We start from the raw sequence: 25346 nt of genomic DNA on the forward strand, positions 1-25346 counted from the left end.
GCTCCTCACTCTGCCACGTAAGGACTCAGTAAAAGCTGGGATGTATTCTTTGGGGAGACGAAGTGGAGCAGTTCTTTCCACAAGTCTAGCACCGTCGCACTGACAGACAGCTGCAGACCTGGAGGTTTCCGGATCTCAGGGTGGACCGCTGAAGCCCAGCAGAGCTCATGCCCTCACCAAGACACAGCTGCTGTCCAGTCTCTCCAGCTGCAGGTGCCTGGCCATTTTGGCTGCTATGAATAATTCCAAGTCTGAGAGTTCCATAAGATTAATAGTCAAGACATATCAACAAGTTCAGATACATAAGCTATTTAAAAAACTAAACAAGGCAGATGATTTTAAAGACAGGGCCTCATGTAGCCAAGTATAGCCTTGTATTCTTTCTTCATCCTCCTTTATTCAGTTTATCTGATTGCTTTACACAGGGTCATGCTAGAACATGTTTATGAGAAAAAGAGAAATGTAACTTTTTAGCAAGGGAGTAATTCTTAAAAGTTGGCCTATAATTTAAAAGTTGGTAAATAGCTAAATATGCTGATTTAAATAGGAGAGATGAAGTTTAATGACAATTGCTACTCTTTCTATGATTCTAATATTTTTATTGAATTGGCATTAAAACCTATAACTAGAAACAGAGTCGTAGAACTTAAACTATGATGAGCTACTGCATAGTATACCAAGACATGTCTCACATGTGGTCTGCTTTCTGTCTACTGGCCAGATCTCATTCACATTACCTACCTTTCTCATACAATGCAGTTTCAAAGCCAAGAATACTTTATTCAATGAGGTAGTTTTTAATGTTCATCAGACCCAGAAAAGCCTGTTTTTAGTAAAGATAAGCACTGAAAGGTATAAGACAAAATAATTTGCTTTATTTTTTAACTGTCCATACATTTACAATCATAAAAACCTTCATGCATATAACTTAAGAGATACTTGACTTTCATATTTATTCAAAATCAAGAGTGTTGGGAAAATCTAATCAGAAAACATTAAGTGGCTAGCAGCCCCAGATTTTATAAGTCATGAGCAGATTTAATCACGAATCCCATTATTTTCTCTTACAAGTCTACCAACCATGTTTAGATTAGAATTTCATACGGTTACTCTATGGCAAATATCTTACACCAAAGTTTAGTCACAGCTAGAAGTGAGTTTTTAATTGAAGATTTCTTATGGTCCACACTATGAAGATACACTTTAATGAGGATTACATGATATATACCCAGCAAAAGAAACCTGTTGGACAGGGCAGTGAACTGCCAACTAGACGCGCATTGAGCTAACACACAACTGGAGGCCGTGGCCGGTCCCTGACTGTGGCCAGTTTTTCCCTGAAGTTCAGGTTTTCAGAGGTCACTTAATTCTACAATTATCTCCAGGCCATTTTCTGCAGGGTCACTTAAGCTTTGCCTAAACAGCTGGGTATGTTGCCAAGCAACGCCTCCATCTCCTCTGCTTAATTCTGCTTCCAATGTGACTTCTGTGGCACCAGAAAAATCATTATAGGAACGAATATTTTTATCTGTTGGAGGGAAAAAAGAATTTGCATTTGAGTTTCAGTAATCTGAAAAGCATTGAGAGGTTTGAAACACACTTCTTATAGGACTGACACAGTTAAACCCTTTAAAAGCAGACATTTTTTTTTTTTTACAGAAGAAATTTATCCTTTGGAACAAAGAAATTACTTTTTTTCTTCCTGCATTTGTTTCACCACGCAAACATACACACACACACACACACACACAGAATCACCCATCAACCTGTCTAACACAAAATGAGATGAGATATTTTACCATAGCAATGGGAGCAACTCTTGGCACACCTCAGCCAAATGCACGCAGCCCACAGGTGTTGAGCACCCTGGCACCCACCTCCCAGCAGGTTGACTTGAGCTGCATCAGACCGCAGTTTCCACCTCACGGATCCACTCTCAAAGCTCTGGCTACTCGTTCTGACGGAAACGTTATCTATTTTCAGGCCAACTGACCCACATTCAAACTTCCAGGAAATATATGCAAAAGATGATCCTTCTTTTCGGGCCAAATACACCTAAAAGTCAGGGCAAGTGGGAGGGATTTTCGGAAGAAATCAAACAGTGTAGAAAACTAAAGTCTCATCACTTCATGAACACATAATCATTAAAAATGAAATTTTCCTGACTAAAAAGACTGTCATCGCCTTTTCTGTCACTGTCAGCAATATTTCCTGTGGCATCTTTTGGTATGCAGACAGTTATCACAGTAAATGTGTCCCTCAACTACAGTCTCTCTAGAAGTTCATTATCTAAAGGAAGCATCAAGAGGAGCCAAGAGCATGAATTCTCCTTACAAATGACTGATGAGCTCGGGCTCAACTCCTCAGTCAGGATTTTCAGGCCTACTTTCCTACGGTGAGGCTACAGCCTCTCCGTAGACATGACATCTGCTCAGCCACCACTAAGAGCTGCCAAGGTGACACACAGGTCTGCCTTTCTAGTGCACTCCCTGTTCGCTCACAAGCAGCGCTCCTTCCCACCTTAAAGAGTCACAGTTTAAGGTGCCCAGGTCTACTGGCTGTTTCTAGTCTGTCCTGCCACAGGAGCCCTCTACGTGTGTCACGAGACTCACATCTATACCCCGGCCTTTGTAGGCTGACCCACACTCACTCCCTCTATTAGCCCAGTACTCTTCTGTCTGCACTAGCCAGACAGAACAACACTTGTATCCAGGCCTGCCTCCACTGCTCTGTCCTAGCCTCTCTCATCAAGTCTCACTTCCTCCATGACATCTGCCTAGTCTAGCATGTATCTCAGGTCCCAGGCTCTTGCCTTAAATCTAAACTTTTAGCATTCAAATCCTTCACAATCTCATCACGCCTGGACTTGCCAGCCTTTCCTCACTCCAGTGTAGTAGTTTCCTGGGCTTCTGTCTGATATAACCACATCAAAAGTGCTCGGGGGTACAGGCGCTGGACTCATGGGGAGAGGCTTCTAATAAACATGAAGTAGTTATCAAGCATTAATATATAATTATATAATACACACAGATGGGCATATATTCAAATTTGACTGGTTCATTTAGAAACACATAACTGATACTTTGTAAATATAAGGCAAATGGCTGATAGGACCATATGAGTCACACCTACTGTGGCAGCGTCTTACTATATATATATAGGTACTATTTTGTATTCTAGTCTCTATAATTGGGTGAAATCAACCACTATTATTCTACTTACTCTATTTTTCTCCATGTTAAATACACTTGTGTGGGTTGATATCTACTTGTGGGTAGATATATTTGGGAAGAGGGAATCTTAATTGAGAAAATTACCCTTCCTGATTATTCCAAAAGGCAGAAGAAAGTAGAATATAAAGAAAAACATGTGGATCTATAGCTCTTAGTTCATATTCAACAATATAAGTATAGTTCACATTAATGTGCAAAGGGCCGAAAACAATAACTTACCAGAAGCTAATGCTACCTAGTATAAGATGAGATAGTGTTTCTAAACTGTGTGTTTGTAGGAAAAAAATTCAAGAACACAAATTTGAAAACATACTACAGAAGTTGTGGCTAGTGATGAAAACTTTATTCTGCAACAAAGTATCTGGAAAGTGAAGCTGTACTTGGGGTACATTATAGATGAGGAATGACCTGGGTAAGGTGAATACAAAACTCAGAATCAGTCTTAGTGCCAGATGCTCCAGGCTACTAGTGATCAGAACATGGCAGAATAGAAAACAGCATATATAAATACAGCACCAGTCAGTTTTTTTAAAAAAAATAAATACTAGAAAAATCAAGTATTGAGAAACACATCTCACCTGAAAATAAGAAAAGCAGTTCACTTTTTATTTTTAGTAATTTAAGTTTATTCTAATGAAAAAATATGAATACTAGATAAATTCATTTGCTTAAAGAGGGGCACATTTAGTTAACATTACAAAATAAACTGGTTACATATATATGCATGAAAGCAAGTCTAAGGAGTATAGTCTTGATTAGATGATGTGGGAGGGCCCATGCCTGGTGGTCTTTACTGTATAAGAGAGCAAACTGAACTAGTCATGAGAAAGAAGCTAGCAAGCAGCCCCCGCCCCCTGCAGCTGCCCCCATGACCTTTGCCTGACTTCCCTCAGGACTACAAAGGTGTAAGATGGAACCCCCTTTCCTCCTCAAGCTGCTTTTGGTAATGTTTTATCATACCAATAGAAACTCTAGCGAGGACAATACTCATTAATGTGAAATGTTATCAGAATTAGTAAATTAGAGATATATCTATTGAACAATCTTGCTCTAAGAAGATGGTCTTGGGGACTGGAGAGACGACTCAGCTGTTAAGAGAATGTCCTGTTCTTAGAGAGGACCTGAATTCCATTCCTAGCACTGACATTAGGTGGCTCACAACTTCTTGTATCTCTATCTAAAGAAGATCTGATTTCCCCTTCTGGGCTCACTGCCACAGGCACCTGTGCAGCACAGGCAGGCAGATCTCTGCATTTCAGGCCAGCCACAGCCAGACAGCACGATCCTGCCGCAACCCCGCCCCAGGATATGTATAGTCAACCATTGCTTGCTGTTCATAAGCTCAGAAGTGTGGAACTGTCAAATCCATGTAAGTTCAGGACTACCTCACTATAGCACCCTCTGGTGTTCACAATTTCCCAGTCTGTTTTTCATGTAGCTATTTGTAAAAAGAACCTGGGACCCTGGGATGGTACTATGTTCCCTGGGAGTCAGTCACTGGTCTCAACCATTTTAAACTACTGGGTCTCCATCTAAGGATCAGTCACAGCCTGAATGCCCCTGTAAGGGAGTGGCTACTAAAGATTGTTATTTAGGAAAGAGAAGCCAAACAAAGGGGCTACCAGAAGAAAGATGACTGGAAAGAACTAAGTCTAGGAGAAAGCAGTAAAGACAAAAATGGACATTTCTAGCTGAATAAACATTTCTAAGTCCATGTTTCCCCTAGTGGACGAGCCTCAAATACAGTCATCGACAGTCAAGTTAATCTCAAGTCACTAGCTCACTCTAAGAACCACCTTGATTGAATTGTGTGGGTCTGGGTCACAACTATTGCTCTGGCTGTAACTTAGGGATTATAAAAGCTGTGAACATGCCTGAAAGAACTGCTTGGTTATAAATTTAATTTTAGTCTTAAAGGTAGCAGCTTCTAAGAACACAAAAACTTAAAAATCATTAGGGTTTATATTTTTAATTCATCAATGCTTTAAAAAAATCCAAACACACTGTGAGCAAATAAAAGGGTATTTATGCTAAAGTGATATATTATGGAAACAAACTAAACCCTATTTATATCAATTCTTATTTCTTTTTCATACACTATATTCTGTCCATGGTATTTTTACCCAATTAAATGATGAAATGATACTTTTGGATGTTTGGTAACCTGAAGTACACTATAATAGGATTTATAGAAAGGCCTTTGATTATGGTCATGTCTATGAATAATGAACACCAGCAGGACAAGTAACTCTAACTTATCTAGGAGACAAAAAAAATCTCTAAACTCCCAAATAGTGTCTGTGTGTGTGTGTGTGTGTGTCTGTGTGTGGTAAGTGCATGTGATAGCGGAGGTCAGAAGAGGGATTCCAATCCCCTGGGGCTGGATTATAGACGGTTGTGAGCCACTTGACATGACAGGAATTGAACCTGCACCTCTACAGGAGCAGTGGCCCTGTAGGTTGTCGTCAATGTCCTGCCTCACAGAGCAGTTTCTGCCTATATTTGCAGACTTCATTTCCAGTGGGCATGTTTATATGTACTCTCTGTACTGAAGAGGTACATGCTACTCTCTGACCTTACCAGGAGCTCCAATAAAACTGGAAACCAAGGAGCTTTTCCTCTAGGAACCCATCCCAGCCTTTCCGGCATCTGAAAGTACACCAGTACACCAAGGCACGTACAGCCTGTGGGTGAAGTGCATGACACCAACTACACCAATGGGTGAGATTTCAGAACTGAGAACGTTTGCTGAGACTTTCTGACTTTTAGTGAGGGTTGAAGAACTTCAGCTTGGACTGTTGAGGTTCACTCTAAGCGCTCCACTCATTCCACAGGCACCCTGTGGGCACCCTTCCCACAGATGCCCTGCAGAGCGGTTGGACTTCAAGGGACTTTAATTCACTACTGGCACACTGGTATTGCTCATGAATCCTAATTTTGGTTATTCTATTTTACCAATGAAATGAAATGAATCCACTTTCAGTTGTTCTGTATTTAAATCCTTCTGTGCTATTTCTGACTCATTCTACCCCTAGCTTCTGGAGTTACTTCTTTGGGGTACTAGTACAATCATGGTATCACCTGCCTGAGCACCCCATACTTCCTGATTTAATAACTGCAAGGTAATTAGAGTTCTGCTCCTCCAAGTTCATTCCCCACTGCTCTGCATATTCCTCTCCATACACTGTTCCCTGAGCACACCGTGTTTCCACCTCTGTACGTCCCTAGTCACTATTTCCATGATCCTAAACTCTGCTTCATATCGTGCCTGAAGCTGAGAAACTCTCCATTTGTTTTCTTACAAAAGCCTACCCACATCTTATTTCTGAATCAGGAAGTTAGTGACTTCTTAAAAAAATCTCTTTTTCAACAGCTGAGATTCGTATCCTTCTAGAACTTATGCTATCAATCAAATTGCTAGTCCACATATCCTTCTTATACTACTAGGTCATGATGTTAGAAGTTACTATTGCTGTGATGAAACACCACAACCAAAAGACCTCGGGGAGGAAAGGCTTTATTTTGTTCATAGGCCTATATAACAGTTCATCATCAAAAAGCAGCGAGGGCAGGAACTCACTGGGGTCAGGAACCTGGAGGCAGGAGCTTATGCAGAGGACACGGAGTGGAGCTGCTTGCTGGCTTGGTCCCCATGGCTTTCTCAGTCTGTTTTCTTATAGAACCCAAGACCACCAGCCAAGGGATAGCCACACCCACAATGGGCTGTGCCCTCCCTCATCAATCATGAATTAAGAAATGCCCTATGGCTTGTGTACAGTTTTATCTTATGGAGGCATTGTCTTAATTGAAGTTTCTTCCTCCTGGAGGACATTAGCTTATGTCAAGTTGACATAAACTAGCCAGCACAGTCACAGGCCCCTTGAGGCCTGTTTCTTTGTTCATTTCGCCCTGAATGCTAACCACTTTTTTCAACCTGCATGTGTGCTAAGTGACTAAATGAAAAATTCTTGACACAAGTGAGTATAGTGACAGGAAAAATGTTCACAAGTCGAGCTTGAGGTGTAAATCGATGGAAAGCTTGTGAGCATGTGCACACCGAGCACTACAGAGATAAAGAGAAAGGATAGCAGGTGCACCTAAGGCTGCAGATTCAGCCCACATATTCAATCACTCTTTCTGACACTCACCAGGCTGCAGTAAACACTGACTATGTATTAGGCACCAGATACTTGAGTATGGCAAGAAATGGGAAATGGAGATCTTGAAGATGCTACTGCTCTAAGAGAGACAAGTCTGTTCTTACACACAGCTGCTGAATAGTGTGAAGACAAGAAGACAGCACGTAGTGAAGCGACTACAAATGGTGAAGGTCCCAGTTAGCTCTGAGGACAGCAGCCAGTCACAAGGGTAAGGAGGCTCTGAGGAGACAGCAAAGGGCAGGGTAGTTGAGGTTCTGAGGGGGAGGAAAGGCAGGGTAATTGAAGTTCTGAGGAGAAGGTGGAAGGATAGGGTAGTTGAGGTTCTGAGGAGGAGGAGGAAGGGCAGGGTGGCTGAGGTTCTGAGGAGAAATCAGAAAAATAGAGTAGTTGCACAGCAGAGCACCCAGCAAGAGGAGGCTGGAGAAACAGCCAGGGTGACTTCTGCAAGAATACTCAATTCAGGAACTACTAAATTTTGGAAAACATTTCTCCAGCAGAGAAAACAACACATACTTGAAAGGACCATGGCAGATAAAGAGATGAACTAGGCAGCCATAACCTTGCTTTTAAAGGTGAAGGACTGACTCACATGCCTCTCAAAGAGTACACTCATCTTGTATTGATTATGTTCCTTTCAATTTAGATATTATTGAACAACGTATTTGGAGGCTAGAAAATCTCGCACAAGCATGTGGCCTTGGGAGGTAAGAAACAGGTTGCTGTTACACGCTGTGTGGGAGGTCACTGAATAAAGGAGTGCTGGGAGCTGCTTACCATTCAACAGAGCTGGGAAACAACTAAAGATGGCTGATGGCTCGAAATGGGAGGGACAGGGTTTAATGACAATTGCTATTCTGAGTCTGAGTCTCTCTCTCTCTCTCTCTCTCTCTCTCTCTCTCTCTCTCTCTCTCTAGCTTCCTTCCTTCTCTCCACAATTCTAGTACTTTTTATTGATTTAACATATTTTTATAGGATTTAAATTCTATAGCCAGAAACGCATTCACTCAACATAAAGTGTTTTCTACTCTACACTAATCAAAGCGTGTCTCAAATAGACATGTCTGCTTTTTGTTTAATGACCTTTGCATCCCATTCACATCTCTTAACTCCACATACAATGTACCCTTTCTGACTATAGTGTTATCTTTTGATCCACGTATCAAAACAGGCTAAATGTGCCTGCTGTTTGGATGGACACCTACTCATCTTTCAGTGTCCAGCTCAAATACTGCTTGTTCTGTGGAGATCTGCCCAACTCCCACAGCCATAGATAATTACCTCAGCGTTTCCATAGCGATGCACTGACATCCTTATTATAGCACGCTGCATGGTAGTTAAGATGGATGTTTATGGTTTCCCTGTTAGGTGGTCAGAGAAGGGACTCATGCTCATTCATCTAGCTGAGAGCAGGCCTGGTCTATATAACAGGCACTCAGCAAATGTCCGCAGATGGACACACAAGTGTGGAAGACAAAAGAGAAGTGTGTCAGAGCTGCCCTGCTTCTCAGCACACCACACCTTCTGCCACGTACTATCGTTTTCTCTACTATTATTTTCCCTAGCAACACTGCTGGCTAGGGAGAAACATGAGCCTTCTTCAGTTCAGCAAGTACAAACTAGTTCCTGAGTGATTAAAACTTCAATTCCATTCTGCTTTCTGCTTAGGAGATTTAGGATAAAGACAATTTTCCAGAAGATGTCCATCTTCTACCAACTAAATAATCATTATGGTCATGCACACCTTGAAATTCTAAGCTTTATTGTTTGATTTTATGCCATTTCTTTAGCTAAGTAAAAATATTTGTGAAATTACAAGTGTAACAATCCCAAGTCCATTCTTGGTTCAGTAAGAAGGATCCCTGATAGAAGTGCAAGAATCTCTAATGCATTTTTAATGAAATGTTGGGAACAGGATTTTATTTTCCCACTTAAAGAATTACCAAAAGCAATTATACCAGCTTTCATATTATATATAACTGGAAAATTAAGGCAATCTATATCTGTTTAAATAATAACACATATTTTAAACAGTTTCATGCATTAAATTACCATGTTCCAGTCTGTTTCAACTTTTCTGAATATGGATTCCATTTTCCACACACCATTCTCCCATCCGGAGATGTATTCATTGTTGTTGGAGACTCGGATGTACCGGTCCTTTACAATATCATAGCGGAGGTGAAATTGCTTAGAGATCTTCTCGTTTTCAGAAGGGATGAACAGGGTTTCCTTTCTCTTGAAAAAATAGAAATGCAATATTCAACACTATGGAGACATGAAAACAAAAAGAAGAGATGCTATATAAAAGGCACACTCAAGTTGAAAAGGACAAGAGTATTACACCAGAGAAAACTCAGAAAAGATTTTACAGCTTACATATAATGAGTACAATACTGATACAGCACAAGGCATTGCAGAAAAAAGTGTGAGTTGGGATTGAATTTTCATTATCTATGGTGGTGGGCTTGAATGAGAATGGCTCCCATAGACTCACGCGTTTGAAAACTTGGTCTCCTGTGGTGAAACTATTTGGGAGGGATTAGCCTTATTAGAGGAGGTGTGTCAAGGGGGCGGCTTGAGTCTTCAAAAGCCTCCTTCCATTCTAGTGACCTCTCAGCTGCTGCTTGAGTGCCATGCCCACCTGCCTGCCTGCTGCCATGTGTATGCTACCTTGGTCATGATGGTTCTCCCTAGCAATGAAAACTAATACATCTACCTAAGCTCATTTATTTTTCTCATCTCCACTCCTTCACCTCCGTCTGTGACTCTGATACCAAATCTCACCACCATCTTTACACTCTCACCTTTTCTATCTGTGCTCTACAAAGATGACCTAAAAGCATGAAGTAGGATGCATCTCTCTTTCTCTCTCTCTCTCTCTCTCTCTCTCTCTCTCTATCTTTTTTTTACCAATACTCTTTCTCTTCCTTTTTAAAATTGTATTTTGAGACCAGGTCTTATACTATGTGCCCAAGGCTGGTCTTGAACTCACCATACTCTTGCCTACTCATCCCAAATACTAAGACAGGGTTGTGCCCTATGCCCAAATGGGATACTTCACTTCACTGACTCCACAGTGTTTGGGTGGAAGCATCACTCCAGTCCCTGGCATCCATGTACCCAAAGAGTCTGGAATGTTTGGGTGAAGGCTTCACCTCAGCCCTGGGTGTCTATATATCCAAAGAGCATGGATTGTTCGGATGGAAGCTTCACCTCAGTCCCTGGCATTCATATATTCAAAGAGTCTGGAATGTTTGGATGGAAGTCACACCCCAGCCCCTGGCATCCATATATCCAAAGAATCTGGAATGTTCAGGTGGAAGTTCTACCCCAAGACCCCTCCTCTCTGGGGACCTGGAAAGTCATTCATAAGTTTAAGTGTTGGTATCCATTAAACCTGGGCTTTTCTAATGCGGTATGATTTGATCTGGTTTGGATTACTATGTCTGCAGAGAGGTTTATGGGACACAGGAACTTTTCACACAGTATTTCAAACTCTTCTCCAAGGCTTGCAGACTGTAGGTGCCAATGAGGTCTCAGGGTTGCTCTGTCCTTGCCTGTATCTCACCACATTGCTCTCCTTCTCAGTTCCTCAGAAAGGATGGTGGATTCTTGCCTTAGGACCCTGACCCATGCCACCCTGTCTAGAATCTCCACATTTATGACTCTTTCTCATCCTTTAGGCCTCAAGCTTAAGCCATTTCACTAAAATGTACTTTATTGATACAATAAGTTAGGAATTTGTCTAAGAGATATTTTTCTCAAGTAAAAATTACCATAAAAGTCTGTTTTAGCTTAAAATTCCAGACAAATTTGATGTTCTCATCCAAAAGAAACCAAGGTTTGATTTAAAAATAAAATAGTCCTTTCTACTCCTAATCAGTAGATACTTCAAACATCTGAAAGAGCAGATATGTTTCTTCTGTGTCTGTATTTATCTTGATGTGTGGCTTGTCCTGTACTCTTGGTACAGTGATTTTTGTAATGGGCACTGTCCTGGGGAGCATGCCTTCTCCAAAGGCATCGTAACTGCCTCCAGATATTGCCAAGGGCCACCAGAAGGCAAAAGTACCTACTGTAGAGAACCAGCAATCTGTGTTAGTATCTTGATATATTATTCATTACTCCTAAAGATACTGAGTGTAACTTTGTGTTAAACTTTAGGTTCTTGATATTAAAAAGTAAAAATAGGTACAAGAAACAACACTGTAAAATATATCTATTACACTGTAAAAATACCTATTACAAGTATGTGTATTATCACTGTTAATGTAAAATAGTAGCACTAAGTGGGGGTGTAGTGGTGCAAACATAATCACAGTACTTGGAAAAACTGAGGCAGGAGAATAGCAAATTTGAGCCAACCTGATCTACACTGTAAGACCTTTATCTCAAATAAAATAGCAGAAATTATTATTAATTAATATATGAAAGAGAATGTAATTCTCTAACAGAGCCTGCATATTGTGTTTCAAACGGTAAATAAAATTATTTTTTAAAATTTGATTTTAATAAGTTCTATTTTAACATTCTCAATTCTCTTCCTAATTTCTCCCTTCCTCTCTCTCTCTCTCTTCCTTCTTCCTTCCCTCTTTTTTGGTATTGGGGACTCAGCACTTTGAGACTATGAGACATGCAATTCTACAAAGCCACATTCTCTTCTCTGCTTTCTCAAAGGTATTTCAGAATGCTAACACAATCTAAAGCTTTCTCTTATAAAGGATAAGTAATGTCAAAGTGAAAAGAAAATATATATATATACATTACTGAATGTATCATGTATGCAAAGAAGCAAAGCAACATGTATTAAGATTAATATTTCATAAAAAATTGCGATCAGGCTGGTCTCAAATTTGTGATCCTCCTGTCTCGGCCTCCCTAGGGCTGGAACTACAGGCATGTGCCATCACTCCTAGCCTGCATAAAACTCTGTTAAGATAAAACTTTCTTTTTGGAAAGCAATACAGTAATATTTTCCTCTTGCTCCAAATGACTGTGAGATTAAACTCTAAATATTTTGAGGATTAATACCCCTTTCTGCTCACTTTTACAACACTCATTTGTAAAATTGGAGCCAGTGGTTTCTTTTTAAATCTACAACAGTAAGATGGTCTCCAACAACCGAGAAATTCTCATCAAAGTTTTCAAAAGGGGAAAATGATCCTGTTCTGACCCAGTTCATATTTTTAAAGTTTAATCAGCGTACACCCATGTAAGGAAGCACACTCACCACAAAGATGAAAAGGGAATGAAGACCTAAATAATGTCCACGCTTTCAGCTGAACGCAGATGTGAGTTAAATGTGCTCTTTAATGGCTTCATCTAGATCAGGCTCCTAACTTGTACTGTGTCAGCAGTGATCGGAACTATTTGTTGAGCTTGGCTGTTGTAATTCTACAGCTAAACCAACATTACTTATTTTTTTTATTTTTTATTTATTTATTTATTTATTTTTTTTGGTTTTTCGAGACAGGGTTTCTCTGTGCCTTTGGAGCCTGTCCTGGAACTCGCTCTGTAGACCAGGCTGGTCTCGAACTCACAGAGATTCGCCTGCCTCTGCCTCCCAAGTGCTGGGATTAAAGGCGTGCGCCACCATCGCCCGGCTAAACCAACATTACTAATAGCCTATAGCAGATGATGAGATAAACTAAAATTCAAACACAAAATTTATTGGGGATAATTCACTCTTTTAGGACATAGAAAAATGGGTTATAACAATGGCATATTTACATAAAGAAAACATAAAGCTTTAATTTGTTTGGGATTGCTGAGTTGTCTGGTAACAATATGAGAGGGATCATTTTCCTCTCCAGCGTGTTTCACTCTGCAGCTTCCTGGATCACGTATGTGCTGGATGATCCAGCAGTGCTACTTGCAGCTCCCTAGGGAAGGGGTGATCCACACACTGTTTCTGTGGTTGCTACAGACCACGGTGCACAGACTTTCACCTGGGTCCTAACTTGAGAGTTAAGGTATATAAATCAGTCCCTGTGTTATTCCTTCCATTTCCAGAGAGGAAGCACATGATAACCCTCCCTGCGGCACTGAGGGCTAAACTAGTGCCTCACACATGCTTGGCAAATGCTGACTGCTGAGCTGCACTCTAGCCCTTCTTTCCCCCTGTCATGTTGTTGAGTCTCACTGCATGGCCACGCTGAACTGCAGCTCTCCTGCTTCAGCCTGCCTAGTGACCAGGGCCACAGGTCAGGGCTAATAGGAACAGCTACCTACAAATTCTTACAGGCTATAAAAGGAAGATGCTGAAAGCCTTAGTCACCAAAGCAATGGACTATAAGAAATGTCTGGTTTTACTTTTAAATGAAAGAGAAAATAAGATTTGTTTGTGTTTTTTCTTTCTTTCTTTCTTTCTTTCTTTTTTATTTTTTTTGTTGTTTTTTTTCCCCGAGACAGGGTTTCTCTGTAGTTTTAGAGCCTGTCCTGGAGCTAGCTCTTGTAGAGCAGGCTGGCCTCGAACTTACAAAGATCTGCCTGCATTTGCCTCCCTAGTGCTGGGGTTAAAGGCATGCGCCACCACCGCCTGGCAAGAAAATGAGATTTAAATCTTGTTTCATATTGTAAACCTACCCCTATTTCCCACTCATAAAACCTCCCAGAAAGAAAATTATTCTGCTCTCTTGACAAGTTGGTTTTCTGAAAGCCACGAGTGCAGTACAGCAAGAAGGTGTGTCAGCTTATCTGACTGGAGCACGTACCTCTAGACCCGCTTCACCTCGGGCCACTCTCCAAGCCAATGACCCAGACACCCTTCCACCAAGTTCTCCAGGTTGGGGGGTTTTGGGAGATATAAATTCAACAAGCTCCACAATTATCCTCTGAAGAAGTTCTTTTCTTCTGTTTTCTGACAATGATAGCTGCCTCTGCAATTAGTGTTTAAAATCAGAGTTTAGGGGAATACAGAAGTCCACCTCTAAACAAAATAAAATCACTGATATTTTCAGAGGTCTTGAAAGATGTAATCAATTGTGTTTCCAAACTACTTAGAAAATTCAAAAATAAGGAAAACCTCATTTTATGTATTTTATTTTGTGAAATGATTTAGCACCTATTTTCAACAGTTCATGACCTGGATTACTGTGGCTTTAAAATGGGAGGTAGCATTTTGTGTTCTGGTTGTGATGGATTAGTGTGTGCTACTGCAATGGCCTTGCCAAGAAAGTTATGGAGACATGAGCTCCTGGTCACCCACATGCACACACAGACATGAGGGGAGAGGGATTCCATGTATAAAATAGAAAGTTATGGAGACATGAGCTCCTGGCCACCCACATGTGCACACACAGACGTGAGGGGAGAGGGATTCGCTGTATAAAATAGAAAGCTACCAAGGAGACAGGATGCGAGAAGATTCAGGGGGACAATGAGATGGACCATACTGTACCCCTCTCCCCACCCAGGAACTTGCCCGTTATTAAGCAGAATGAAAAGAGGCTGAGAAATCAGGCATAAAATGTAGGCTGAGGCTCTGAGATGCAAGACAGAATTCCTAGCAGAGTCAAAGGTGGGGAAATCAAACCTAATGCAAAAAGTCAGGTTCTTAGATTTCCAGGTCAGGGTCTCTAAAAACTCCTCATAAGACAGAAAGGTGAGACTGAGGCCTTGCCACACATGCCAATCAAGAGTCAGATGAAAGTGTATGGCTTCATTTCCTTGTCAGGCAAAGCAAAATCAGTTGTTTTTAAGGTATGACAAAGCTGCATACACACACCTACCAAAGGGTTATAAAATGACTCTGCAATCTCAGACCCCTAGTTCTTCCCTTCCTCAGTAATCACTATAACCATTCCATACCTTACTTCAGAAATTTTCATACATGAACACGTGGTACATTTATATATAAATTTCTACGCAAATACAAGAGCATCATTATATTCAAGATACAGTTTGATAACTAAACAAGACATTTTTTTTTTGTTTCTTCAAATAGGGTAACACTATGTAGTTCAGGTTAGCCTGGAATTTACTATCCTCCTGCCTCAGCCTCCCAATAGCTAGGGTTGCTAGATTACAAGCATTTACCAACAGACCCAGCAATGACATACTGTGTGTACATGCACATGCATATGGATGTGTGCTCACATGTGTGTATACATGTAGTGTGGAAATACGTGTAGTGTGTGTGTCTGTGTGTGGTGTATGCGTATATATATGTGTGCCTATTGTGTGTGCATGTGTAGAAGCCAGAGGTTAACATCAGCTATTGCCCTCTATCTTTTTCCATCTTACTTTTGAGACAGGACCTCTAATGAACCTGAATCTCACCATCATAACTAGACTAGCTAGCCAGAAAGTCCCTGGGACCTACCTGTGGGTAACTGCTAAATGCCAGGGTAACAGGTACAAGCTACCATGTTGTAGTTTACATGGGTTCTGGGGATCTCAACTTAGAGCACTTTACGCACTGAGCTATCTCATAGCCCACAGCCACATCCTTTTCATGCAAATACACAAATGCTGAAATTCTGTGTTATTGAATTCTGAGAAGGAATGTGACATTTAACATAAAACACCCATAATACTTAAATGAACTTTCCAAATTTCCATGAATAGACACACTGGTCTATTAAGGTAGTCTTACTGAAGATGTTAGTGCTCTAGGAATTTCAGTGGGGGCTGGAGACAGCTCAGGTGGTAAACTGTTTGCCTTGGGTTCCATCCTCTGCATATAGAAACCTAGTCAACATGCAGAGACTGCAGAATTCTCAGCACTCAGTGGGAGGGATATTTATAGCACACCCCTCCCCTCAAGCCTTGGGGATCAGCTGTGGATGAGTGACTGTAGGCAGAGACACAGCAGGGCATATTCAGAACTCACAGTAGTTGTGGCCGGATGCCCAAGACCTGCCGTGAAAGCTCATGTCTGATAAAACCCCAGGATGGAGGCAGGGAAGTGGGTGTGCCCACTACTTGTTAAGGGGCTCCTGGGAAAGGAAAGTCGGTTTTCTTAAGGGTGTGACTCCTGGTAGGCAGATCAAGCTCCAGGCAGGTCATGCAAGAGTATTTGGGCAGCACAAACTACACAAAAAATAAAAAAGAGGATATGAAGTTGTGTGGGTAGGTATGGAGGTAGCATGGATCTGGGAACAGTGGTGGAATGGTGAACATGATCAAAATAAACTGCATGAAATTATCAAAGAATAAAGAAAATTCTAAAAACTAGGCATTGGTGTTGCTCAGATTAGCCTAGCACTTGAGGTCAAAGTTACATGAGACTTTGTCTCAATAAATAAATAAATAGTTAAAACTGGCTATTTCTGATGATTCAAATGTCATCTGTAAAATGATAGCCACCACGTACCTGCTTATTAAGCCTATTAATGGTTTCTCGAAGTAACTCTTCTTTAACCTTGGTCCTCCTGGATATTACCTCATCATGTTTACAAGAGTATCGCCAGGTGACGTCAACTACCTGGAACCAATCACAGAACACAGTATTTAACAAAATCACACCAATCCTTTATTTTTTTAAAAAATAGCTGCAATGCAAAGAATTCTTCCATGCAACTCAAAAAAACCTCCCCTTTGTTAGAATTTTAGAACCAGGGCTGAACTGCTCAATTAAAAATAAAAAAATAAAGAGGGTCACAATTACAATCCAGCACTTAGGAGATTGAGGCAGAAACACAAGTTAAGGTCAACCTCAGCTGTCATAGTGAAACAATGAAAATGAAAGGCATTGCAGAGAATATGCTGTAATGTTTTCAGCCAAACACACTGGGATAAAGCTTTCAGAATGCTAGGGTTCCGTTTAAAGCTGATGCCATTTCAGAATTAAACAAAGCAAGCTTCACCCTCCCGATTCTATTATTACATGGTAAGGACAACTGAAGGAAAATGTCCAATCTTCTAGCACTCTGAGCCAGAACAATTCATTATCTAGATGCTCAAAATAAATCTCAACAGAATTAACTCCAACTGGATCAGAGTTTTACATTAAGATGTAAAACTGAAAATACAAAAGCTCTAAAAAGCAAACAGGAGAAAATTATTGTCATGAGGTAGGCAAAACTTTCTTAGATACAACATGAAAAGCAAACTCTGTAAGAAAACATACTAAACTTGACTTATGATCTTTTCTCTTCAAATAATTTAGAACACACCAGCAAATCTTTGCAACGCATACTTCTAAAAAAAACCCAATTTACATAAGAACATAAAAATAAATTTTAAAACTCATAAGAGAACAAATACGCAATGGAAAAATCAGCAAAGGATACATAGGTTTGAAAATGAACCCTCGCACATGCTCCAACACACTGTGCCATTAGCTCTCACTGACAGGGCTAAATTTAAAAGTAAAGCCACACTAGACTTTGGCAAAGGTGTGGAGAAACTGGGAAGTCTCATGTACTGCTGATAAGAAAATAAAATAGTGCCACTCCTTTGCAAAATAATTTGACAATGATCCAGCCATTGCATTCCTAGGCAGTAAGCAAAAAAAAAAAAAGTATATACCTGACTGTTTATAGCAGCTTAATTTAAAATCCATGCAATGTCCATCTGTAGGTACAAGGATACAAACATTCCTTAGTACCATCCAGCAGAAGACACTGATTACCATGAGTTTATGGTGTATACAAATGACACATATTCAACAGCACACAGCAAATGTATGTGACCTGTCGAACACACTTTAAAATAATTTTATATTTTGGAATTCTTTCTCTTATATCCTACCTCATCTTTAGAGAATGCTATGATATAGGAAAGCTTTTTGCCCCATCCTATTTCATAAAGGAGAGGTTTGTCACAGACGTCTTCACACGCGTCACAGTGCAGCCACCGCTGCTGAGCAGGAGAATAGACTTCTGTCCAAACATGGTCTATTCATGTGGGGCAAGAGGAAGAAAAGGGAAATAGAAGATAAGTTGATAAAACAAGAATGACTTCTGATAACTGTATGTAATTCTCTAGGAATCACATAACAAGCTAATTTATACTATTTAAACTTTAATTAGCGAGAACATTTTGTGATACATACATTTGTAGGATATTTTTATCTGAAATTCTTTAAAATGTTCTCAGTTTAAGTCTTAACTAGAAATAATGGGTGCTGTAGCTCTAAAGCAGGCAACGCTCTGAGCAAAGCATCAAAACTACCAGACTGTGAGGGATGAATACGACTTCTGATACTACAGGCTCTCTCTGGACCCAGAAGGAGACCTAACAGGAGAGCTGGATATTTATGCTTTATATTTGGTATTGAAATGGCATCTCGCCAGGCGATGGTGGCGCACGCCTTTAATCCCAGCACTCGGGAGGCAGAGGCAGGCGGATCTCTGTGAGTTCGAGACCAGCCTGGTCTACAGAGCTAGTTTCAGGACAGGCATCAAAGCCATAATGAAACCCTGTCTCGAAAAACCAAAAAAAAAAAAAAAAGAGAGAAATGGCATCTCATCAATAGGCAAGTGGATACCCAGGTTGGCTTCAATCCTCCTACCACAGCCTCTGTCAAATGCCAGGACTACAGGAATGTGCAACCATACCCTGCTTGAAGCTCTACATTTGATTCTGAGAGAAGACTATTAGCTGAAAGTTTCATGGATTCTAAAACAACAGTGGAAACAAGAAAAACCCTGAAACAGAGAAAGCAACCAGACATAATAGTCACTTCTAATGAAGACCAAGTCAAATACTAAGTCTTTCCTCGGAGTGTTTGTGTAGACTGCAATATAGGCCATGTAACCTGCAGCAACCCCTTTAAAGATGAACTCTACAGCACATTATAACACACATTCCATCCACGCAGAACAGGGCTAACATGAATGTCATGCTAAGAGATTAGAGGGATAGAGTCTAGCTCCCAGGAAAGAGGTATCTGTGTTACAAACATCTTATGGAGCCTTGAGAATGTTTTTAAGGTTGGTATTGCTCTTACTTTATGGAAGATGTGGTGGTTTGAATAGGAATGGCTCCCATAGACTCGTGTATTTGAATGCTTAGCCCACAGGGAGTGCTACTACTAGTAGGTGAGGCCTTGATGGAGGAGGGGTTGAGGTCTTACATGCTCAAGCTACACCCAGTGTGGCTCACAGTCTCCTTTGGCTGCCTATGGGTCAAGATGTAGAACTCTCCGCTCCTTCTTCAGCACCATGTGTGCCTGCATGCCACCACGCTTCTCCCCATGAGGATAATGGACCAAACCTCTGAAACTGTAAACCAGCCCCAGCTAAATGCTTTCTTTATTACAGTTGTTGTGGTCATGGTGTCTCTTCACAGCAATAGACACCCTAAATAGGACAGGCTGATGTAAGAAAGAGAAAATAAGGAGCATAGGCCATTAATCTGAATTCCAAGTCTATAGACCCTTCTCCTATCTTGTCTCTTCCTCTCTCCTACCACATGCTGTACCTGTGTAATCCCACACATAGCGAGCTTCAAACCCTAATGCACGGCAACACAGTGTAAAACAATTGGCCCACTCGCCACAGCGTCCACATCTTGTTTCCAAAAGTTTCTCAGGGTTGTTATATCTGGTTTAAAAAACAACAACAAAGACAACAGTTGTGATTCATGATTAAAATCCAGTTTTAAAAGAATTTATATCACTGTATACTAAATATCAATTATGACTCTTAGTTTCTTGTTTTAAAATATTGATGAAAGCACCTAGCCTATATGAGGCACTGTGCTAGTCTTTGTGAACCACGCTAAACAGTGGAACTGTCTTCAGTGAGCAGAGTTCTGAGCAAGGGATGAACACAAATAATTTCACTATATGCAGTCAGTTTAAGTCTTAATTAAAAATGGGTGCTACTTTTTCAAAAAAGGTAAGAACACCGATTAGCAATATCCACAACACCATGTTCAGGATCAGTAAGTAATACAAACCAAAGCCATGTAACAGCTAAGACATAGGTGGAAGGGTGGAGAGGGCAGTTTTCACCTCAATGATTTTGAAAAATAAGATTTAGATGAACAGGTTTTCTAAGAAATGTAATGAAGACATTCCATAGTTCTCTTGCAAGAAAGTTAGTTTATTGTAATTAAATTTAAATGCTACTCAACATATTTTAGCTTGGGGCAGGGCCAGGGAGTTAGCTCAATTGGTAGATGGCATGGTATTGTAAAATTGCAATCCCAGCTTTTGGGAGGAAGGAGGAGGAGGATTAGAAATTCAAAGTCATTCTTGGCTGCATACAGAGTTCAAGGCCAGCCTGTGCTTCACGAGACCCTGTTTCTAAAAACCAAACCCAAAAGTAGGGCTGTGAGGATTAGGGTTTGGAGAGATGACTCAGTGGCTAAGAACACTTCTTGCATGAGCATAAGGACTGGAGTCTGGATCCAGCACTCATGTATAAAACTAGGTGTGACCATGCATACTTGTGACCCAACGCTATGGGTGATGGAGACAGGAAGACTTCTGAGGCTTGCTGGACACTAGCCGAGTTCCAGCTTCAGTGAGAGACCCTGTCTTAAGGGAATAAGGCGGATAATGAATGAATAGGACTTCTGACATTCTCCTCTGGCTTTCACTGTGCACCTGTGAACACAGCGGTGCATATACACACCTGGACTCCTCACCCACACACAAAGATTTTAACTTAATATAAATTCCAGCTTTCTTTTTACTAACGATTGATTCTTTGGATACACTTAAAGATGCATGCTAATTTACAAGAAAGATGTCTGCAACGTTCCCCCAAAAGTTATTCTAATTATAAAATTATCCTAAGAATGGACGGCACTGAGATTTCTCACTCTGCACTGAGAAAGGCCGGTCCCAGGCCTGGGAGAAAGAGGAAGTAGTGCCATGAATGAAATAACTGGCTCTGCAATGACACGTTAGTTGAGCATACGCTTTGCTTAAGCTAAGTTAAATGGATTTAGGATTCCGTAACTGAAAAGAGATGTAAGTTTACATTAAAGTATAACGAAGAATTCAAGGATTCTGGTCTTGGGGCAAGTCAAATGGATTAGGTCAAGAGTTAGATGAATGAGAAAGCATTGCACCAGCAACACCAAGGCCCTGAGTTCTAGTTCTGGTACAATATAAACAAAACAAAACACAACACCCCCAAAACATGTTTAATATTTCAACCTTGCATAAATAACATCTACAAGCAAAACAGTAAAATGGTTAGAAAATAAACTTTGCATAAATATGCTAACCAGTACCACTCCATACTAAAAAAACAAAAAACAAAACAACAAAAAAAAAACCTGAGAGAGAGAGAGAGACACACACACACACACACACACACAGAGATAGAGAGAGAGAGAGAGAGAGAGAGAGAGAGAGAGAGAGAGAGAGAGGAGAGAGACACACACACAGAGAGAGATTTAAACAAACAAACAAACTGGTTTAATGTAGGGGTGGGTTCCAAATTGGACAAAACTGAGTCCTACATTCCCAACAGAACAGGCTTTCTAGTGGGCAACAGAACTAAATTTCCTAAGTATTGCCTATTAAGAACATCTAACAAGCAGGGTGGTGGTGGCACATGCCTTTAATCCCAGCACTTGGGAGGCAGATCTCCACAAGTTCAAGGCCAGTCTTGTCAACAAAGCTAGTTCCAGGACAGCCAGAGCTGTATAGAAAGACCCTGTCTCAAATGTCCACCCTGCCCCCAAGAAAGAAAATCTAATAAAAGGCTTATAAGTCAAAAAGTGAATTGAAAATTTTAATTTCCCAATTTTAAAACAGACATGATTGGTCAGGCTTAGTGGTGCATACATGTATTCTTGGCATGTAAGAGGATCATGTTTGAGCTACACAGCAAGACTCAGTCTCAGAAAATCAAACCAATTAACCAAACAAGAAAAACAAAACAAAACAAAAATGCAGAGATTGAGCCAAATATGAAAGACTGGGACAGGGAAAGTCCTAATCAAAACAAATTTCTGCCTTTATAAGTTACTTTTTACCCCCCCCCCCATATCTGATGATTAAATAAAGACAACTCTGTATTATCATAATGATCAATGGTATCACTGTTATTATTATTGTCACTGTATATTACTATCAATAATACTTTCAGAATTTAAAAAGCTATAAATACATTTAGAAATTTAAAAGGAGATAGTAAGGGCTGGAGATCAGCTCAGCTGGCAAAGTATCTGACTAGCATACACAAAGCATGAATAAACCAGGTATAGTGATACATGTCTGCAATTCCACGACTCAACAGGTAGAGGCAGGAAAACCAGAAGTTTCAGTTCAGCTTGGACTACACAAGAAACAGTCACACATACATGACAGACAGAGAAGACAGAGGAAAGGAGACGGAATATTCTGGCGGGTCTTATGGTCATCAGTTCTCAACAACTCTGTTGTGGCTTAAGAACGGTCACGGTACCAGGTAAGTCAGTTTGACTGTGTTCTAACAGAACTAGACAATGTAGATATGGTTGAGTCTAGTCTGCCTGACTTCAAGGGACACTAGCCCACTCAAACATGTGGCTCTGGCAGGCTTTGCCCTACTTCCAATTCCCTCTGCCTTGCTAAAAACCATTAGATTACATTAGTCACCAAGATTCCCTTTTCTAGTCACTGCTCCTCCTAAGGCAGACTATCACGGTCCAGCAATCAAAAAAGCCCGCTTTGGCTCACCTAATTGACATGCCAATTAAAATTAAACACCTCATCCTAACATGGGGTTTCCCCTAGTACCTTTATAAACTGCTGTTTTCCTATGTACCACATCTGTCTCCTCTCCATCCAGAGGCAGTCCTTTGTTGTTCCCCACCCTCTCTGTCCCTTCCCCTTTTTTCCCTTCCCTTTCCCCCTTGTCCTTAATCTCCTGAGTTTGACTCTTATTCCCTGCCCCCTGTCCCTCTGGGGCAAATACATCTCTTTTGTGCTGAAAACTTGGCCTTGGGTGCCCTGAGACCATACTTTTCCTTTCAAGTCTAGTCTGTAGACCTCTGTCCAAAAGAAATATCAAGTCCAGTTAAAATGGAGATCAAAAGCTAATTTAATAATAAATTCCTGCCAACCATCCCACTGAGAGACCCTCTAACATCACTTCACAGGTACCCACCTTGGGAACCGGTTGCTCAACTGGCATGCATCACAGTAATGATCCTCTACGTTGTTTGCACCCCACTTCAGCTCATCATCATTGGGCAGCAATGCTTCATCTCTAGATCTAGTCTCTCCACCGCATTTGCTGCACACAATGTTATTCACCCAGCGGAAAAACTCCTCTTTAAACCAGTGTAGGAGCTCCAGTAGAAGGAAGTCCTCATCACTTACATTAGTACCTTGGAAGTCAGGAGAGAATCAGTTAATGTTTAACGCTGACAGAACGTTAAAACTACTATAGATTTATGCTTGAATTGGGATCAGAAATAAATGATAGAGTAAGATGATAAAAGCTTTCACAAGGAACAATGTCAGCTGCTGTGAACGGGTTTAACACACAGTAACCTGTGTGATTTGACAGGAACAGCAGAGGATGTGACCACTGCTGTCTTTGTGCTACCTATGCAGGTGAGCAGAACATTATGGTGTCTCAAGGAACTAGGGTCAATTTAGAATAGACCCATAAAACACAAGGGAATAGAATGAAAAACATTTAAAAAATGGCTACATTAAAGCTCTGTGATGGAGCATCTGACTGATATGAGGAGGTCCAGGTTTTTATCACTAGCACCATCAAACAAATATTAATACTGGCTGTATTAAATTAGTTAGGAATATACATAGGTAAACATTTAACAGTAAAAACAAAGTCACAGGTAGAATTCAAAATACCAGATACTTTAAACATCATGGTACCAACTTTTTAATAAATTATTTATGTGTATGGGTGTTTTACCTACATATATGTCTGCATATCCAGGCATGCCTGGTGCCCTTGGGAAAGGCATTAGATCCCAGGGGACTGGACTTACAGAAGGTTGTGAGCTTCCCTGTGGGTACCAGTAATCAAGTTCAGGTTCTCTGAAAAAGCAGAGAGTCTCTCCAGTAACTATTTTTATTGTTTTTAATCAGTGTTTCACTGTGAAACAGAATTTACCCATGGACACACATCCCAGAAGACATAAACACAACCATGTCTACAACATACAAAAGAGTCCCAGCAAGTGAACACGACACTAAATATCCTGCCCAATTTTATCAATAAAGTACTACCTCCTATCATACCTATTTTTAAAAATTACATTTTTTCAGCTGGGCAGTGGTGGCACACACTTTTAAACCTAGGACTTGGGAGGCAGAGGCAGACAGATATCTGAGTTCAAGGCCGGCTTGGTCAACACAGTGAGCTCCAGGAAAGCTGGACTATACAGGCAAACCCTGCCTCAAAAAAAAAAACAAACAAATTATATTAATTATATTTACTGAAGTGTGTGATCAGTGTGCCACAGTGCACTTGTGTGAAGGTCAGAGTGGACACCGGCAAGGGTGAGTTTGTCCAAGGACCAGGAGGCATGTTTTATGAGTACTTCAGTGAGCTGTATTCAGCACAAAGAAAAGCAGACAGCAATCCCAGTGCCCACCCACAGGGAACTGTGGAGATGAAATAAATGTGTATTACAGCATTTTGCAGAGACCTAACAAGATGCCAGTGATATATAAATGAAAACTAAATATATGTGAGATAAATTTATAAGCCACACACAAATTTAAACTATTTTTCCACAGAACTATTTGGAAGAACAAATTTTGAAGAGCCATACCATATGGAGGGGCAAGGACTGACTGGGAGAAAATCCTAACTTTTCCTGAACAATGTGGAAGTTCTCCAGTAGAACATTCATGACACAGTCCCAGTCAAAATAAACTGAGACGTACAAGAACTGTCAGCATCTTCCTGAGCCTTGTCTCTACCTGTAATAGTGTTCTCCCTGGGAAAAAGCCCGAGCTAAGATGCAGTGTAGTCAATCTGTCTAGCTTGCTGGAGGCCCTGGGTTCTACCCTCAGTCCTGGGGGATACTATGGAGATGGGCGTGTACATCATGTTACTCAAAACTCTTCAATAGGTGT

The 25346-nt window shown here is 40.7% G+C and overlaps 1 protein-coding gene across 2 annotated transcripts in view; it reads right to left on the reverse strand.

Annotated features, from left to right (window-relative positions):
• Window positions 1-855: 855 nt before the first annotated feature.
• Ngly1 (N-glycanase 1) overlaps window positions 856-25346 on the reverse strand; it is a 46311-nt gene continuing 21820 nt past the window's right edge. The window contains exons 5-12 of one of the 2 annotated variants that reach the window (XM_041662854.1): window positions 23395-23617; window positions 19763-19884; window positions 18089-18234; window positions 16710-16820; window positions 14107-14271; window positions 9443-9628; window positions 1878-2055; window positions 856-1528 (exon numbers count right to left, since the gene is read on the reverse strand). In XM_041662854.1, the coding sequence (XP_041518788.1) occupies window positions 1353-1528; window positions 1878-2055; window positions 9443-9628; window positions 14107-14271; window positions 16710-16820; window positions 18089-18234; window positions 19763-19884; window positions 23395-23617 (1307 nt within the window). In that variant the 3' untranslated portion in view covers window positions 856-1352. The remainder of the gene's footprint in view (window positions 1529-1877; window positions 2056-9442; window positions 9629-14106; window positions 14272-16709; window positions 16821-18088; window positions 18235-19762; window positions 19885-23394; window positions 23618-25346) is intronic. The other variant, XM_041662855.1, reaches the window with a different exon arrangement.

Source organism: Microtus oregoni, unplaced genomic scaffold, assembly GCF_018167655.1.
Source record: "Microtus oregoni isolate MIOR12 unplaced genomic scaffold, Mior012 000013F_ref0000133, whole genome shotgun sequence".
Lineage (NCBI taxonomy): Eukaryota > Metazoa > Chordata > Mammalia > Rodentia > Cricetidae > Microtus > Microtus oregoni.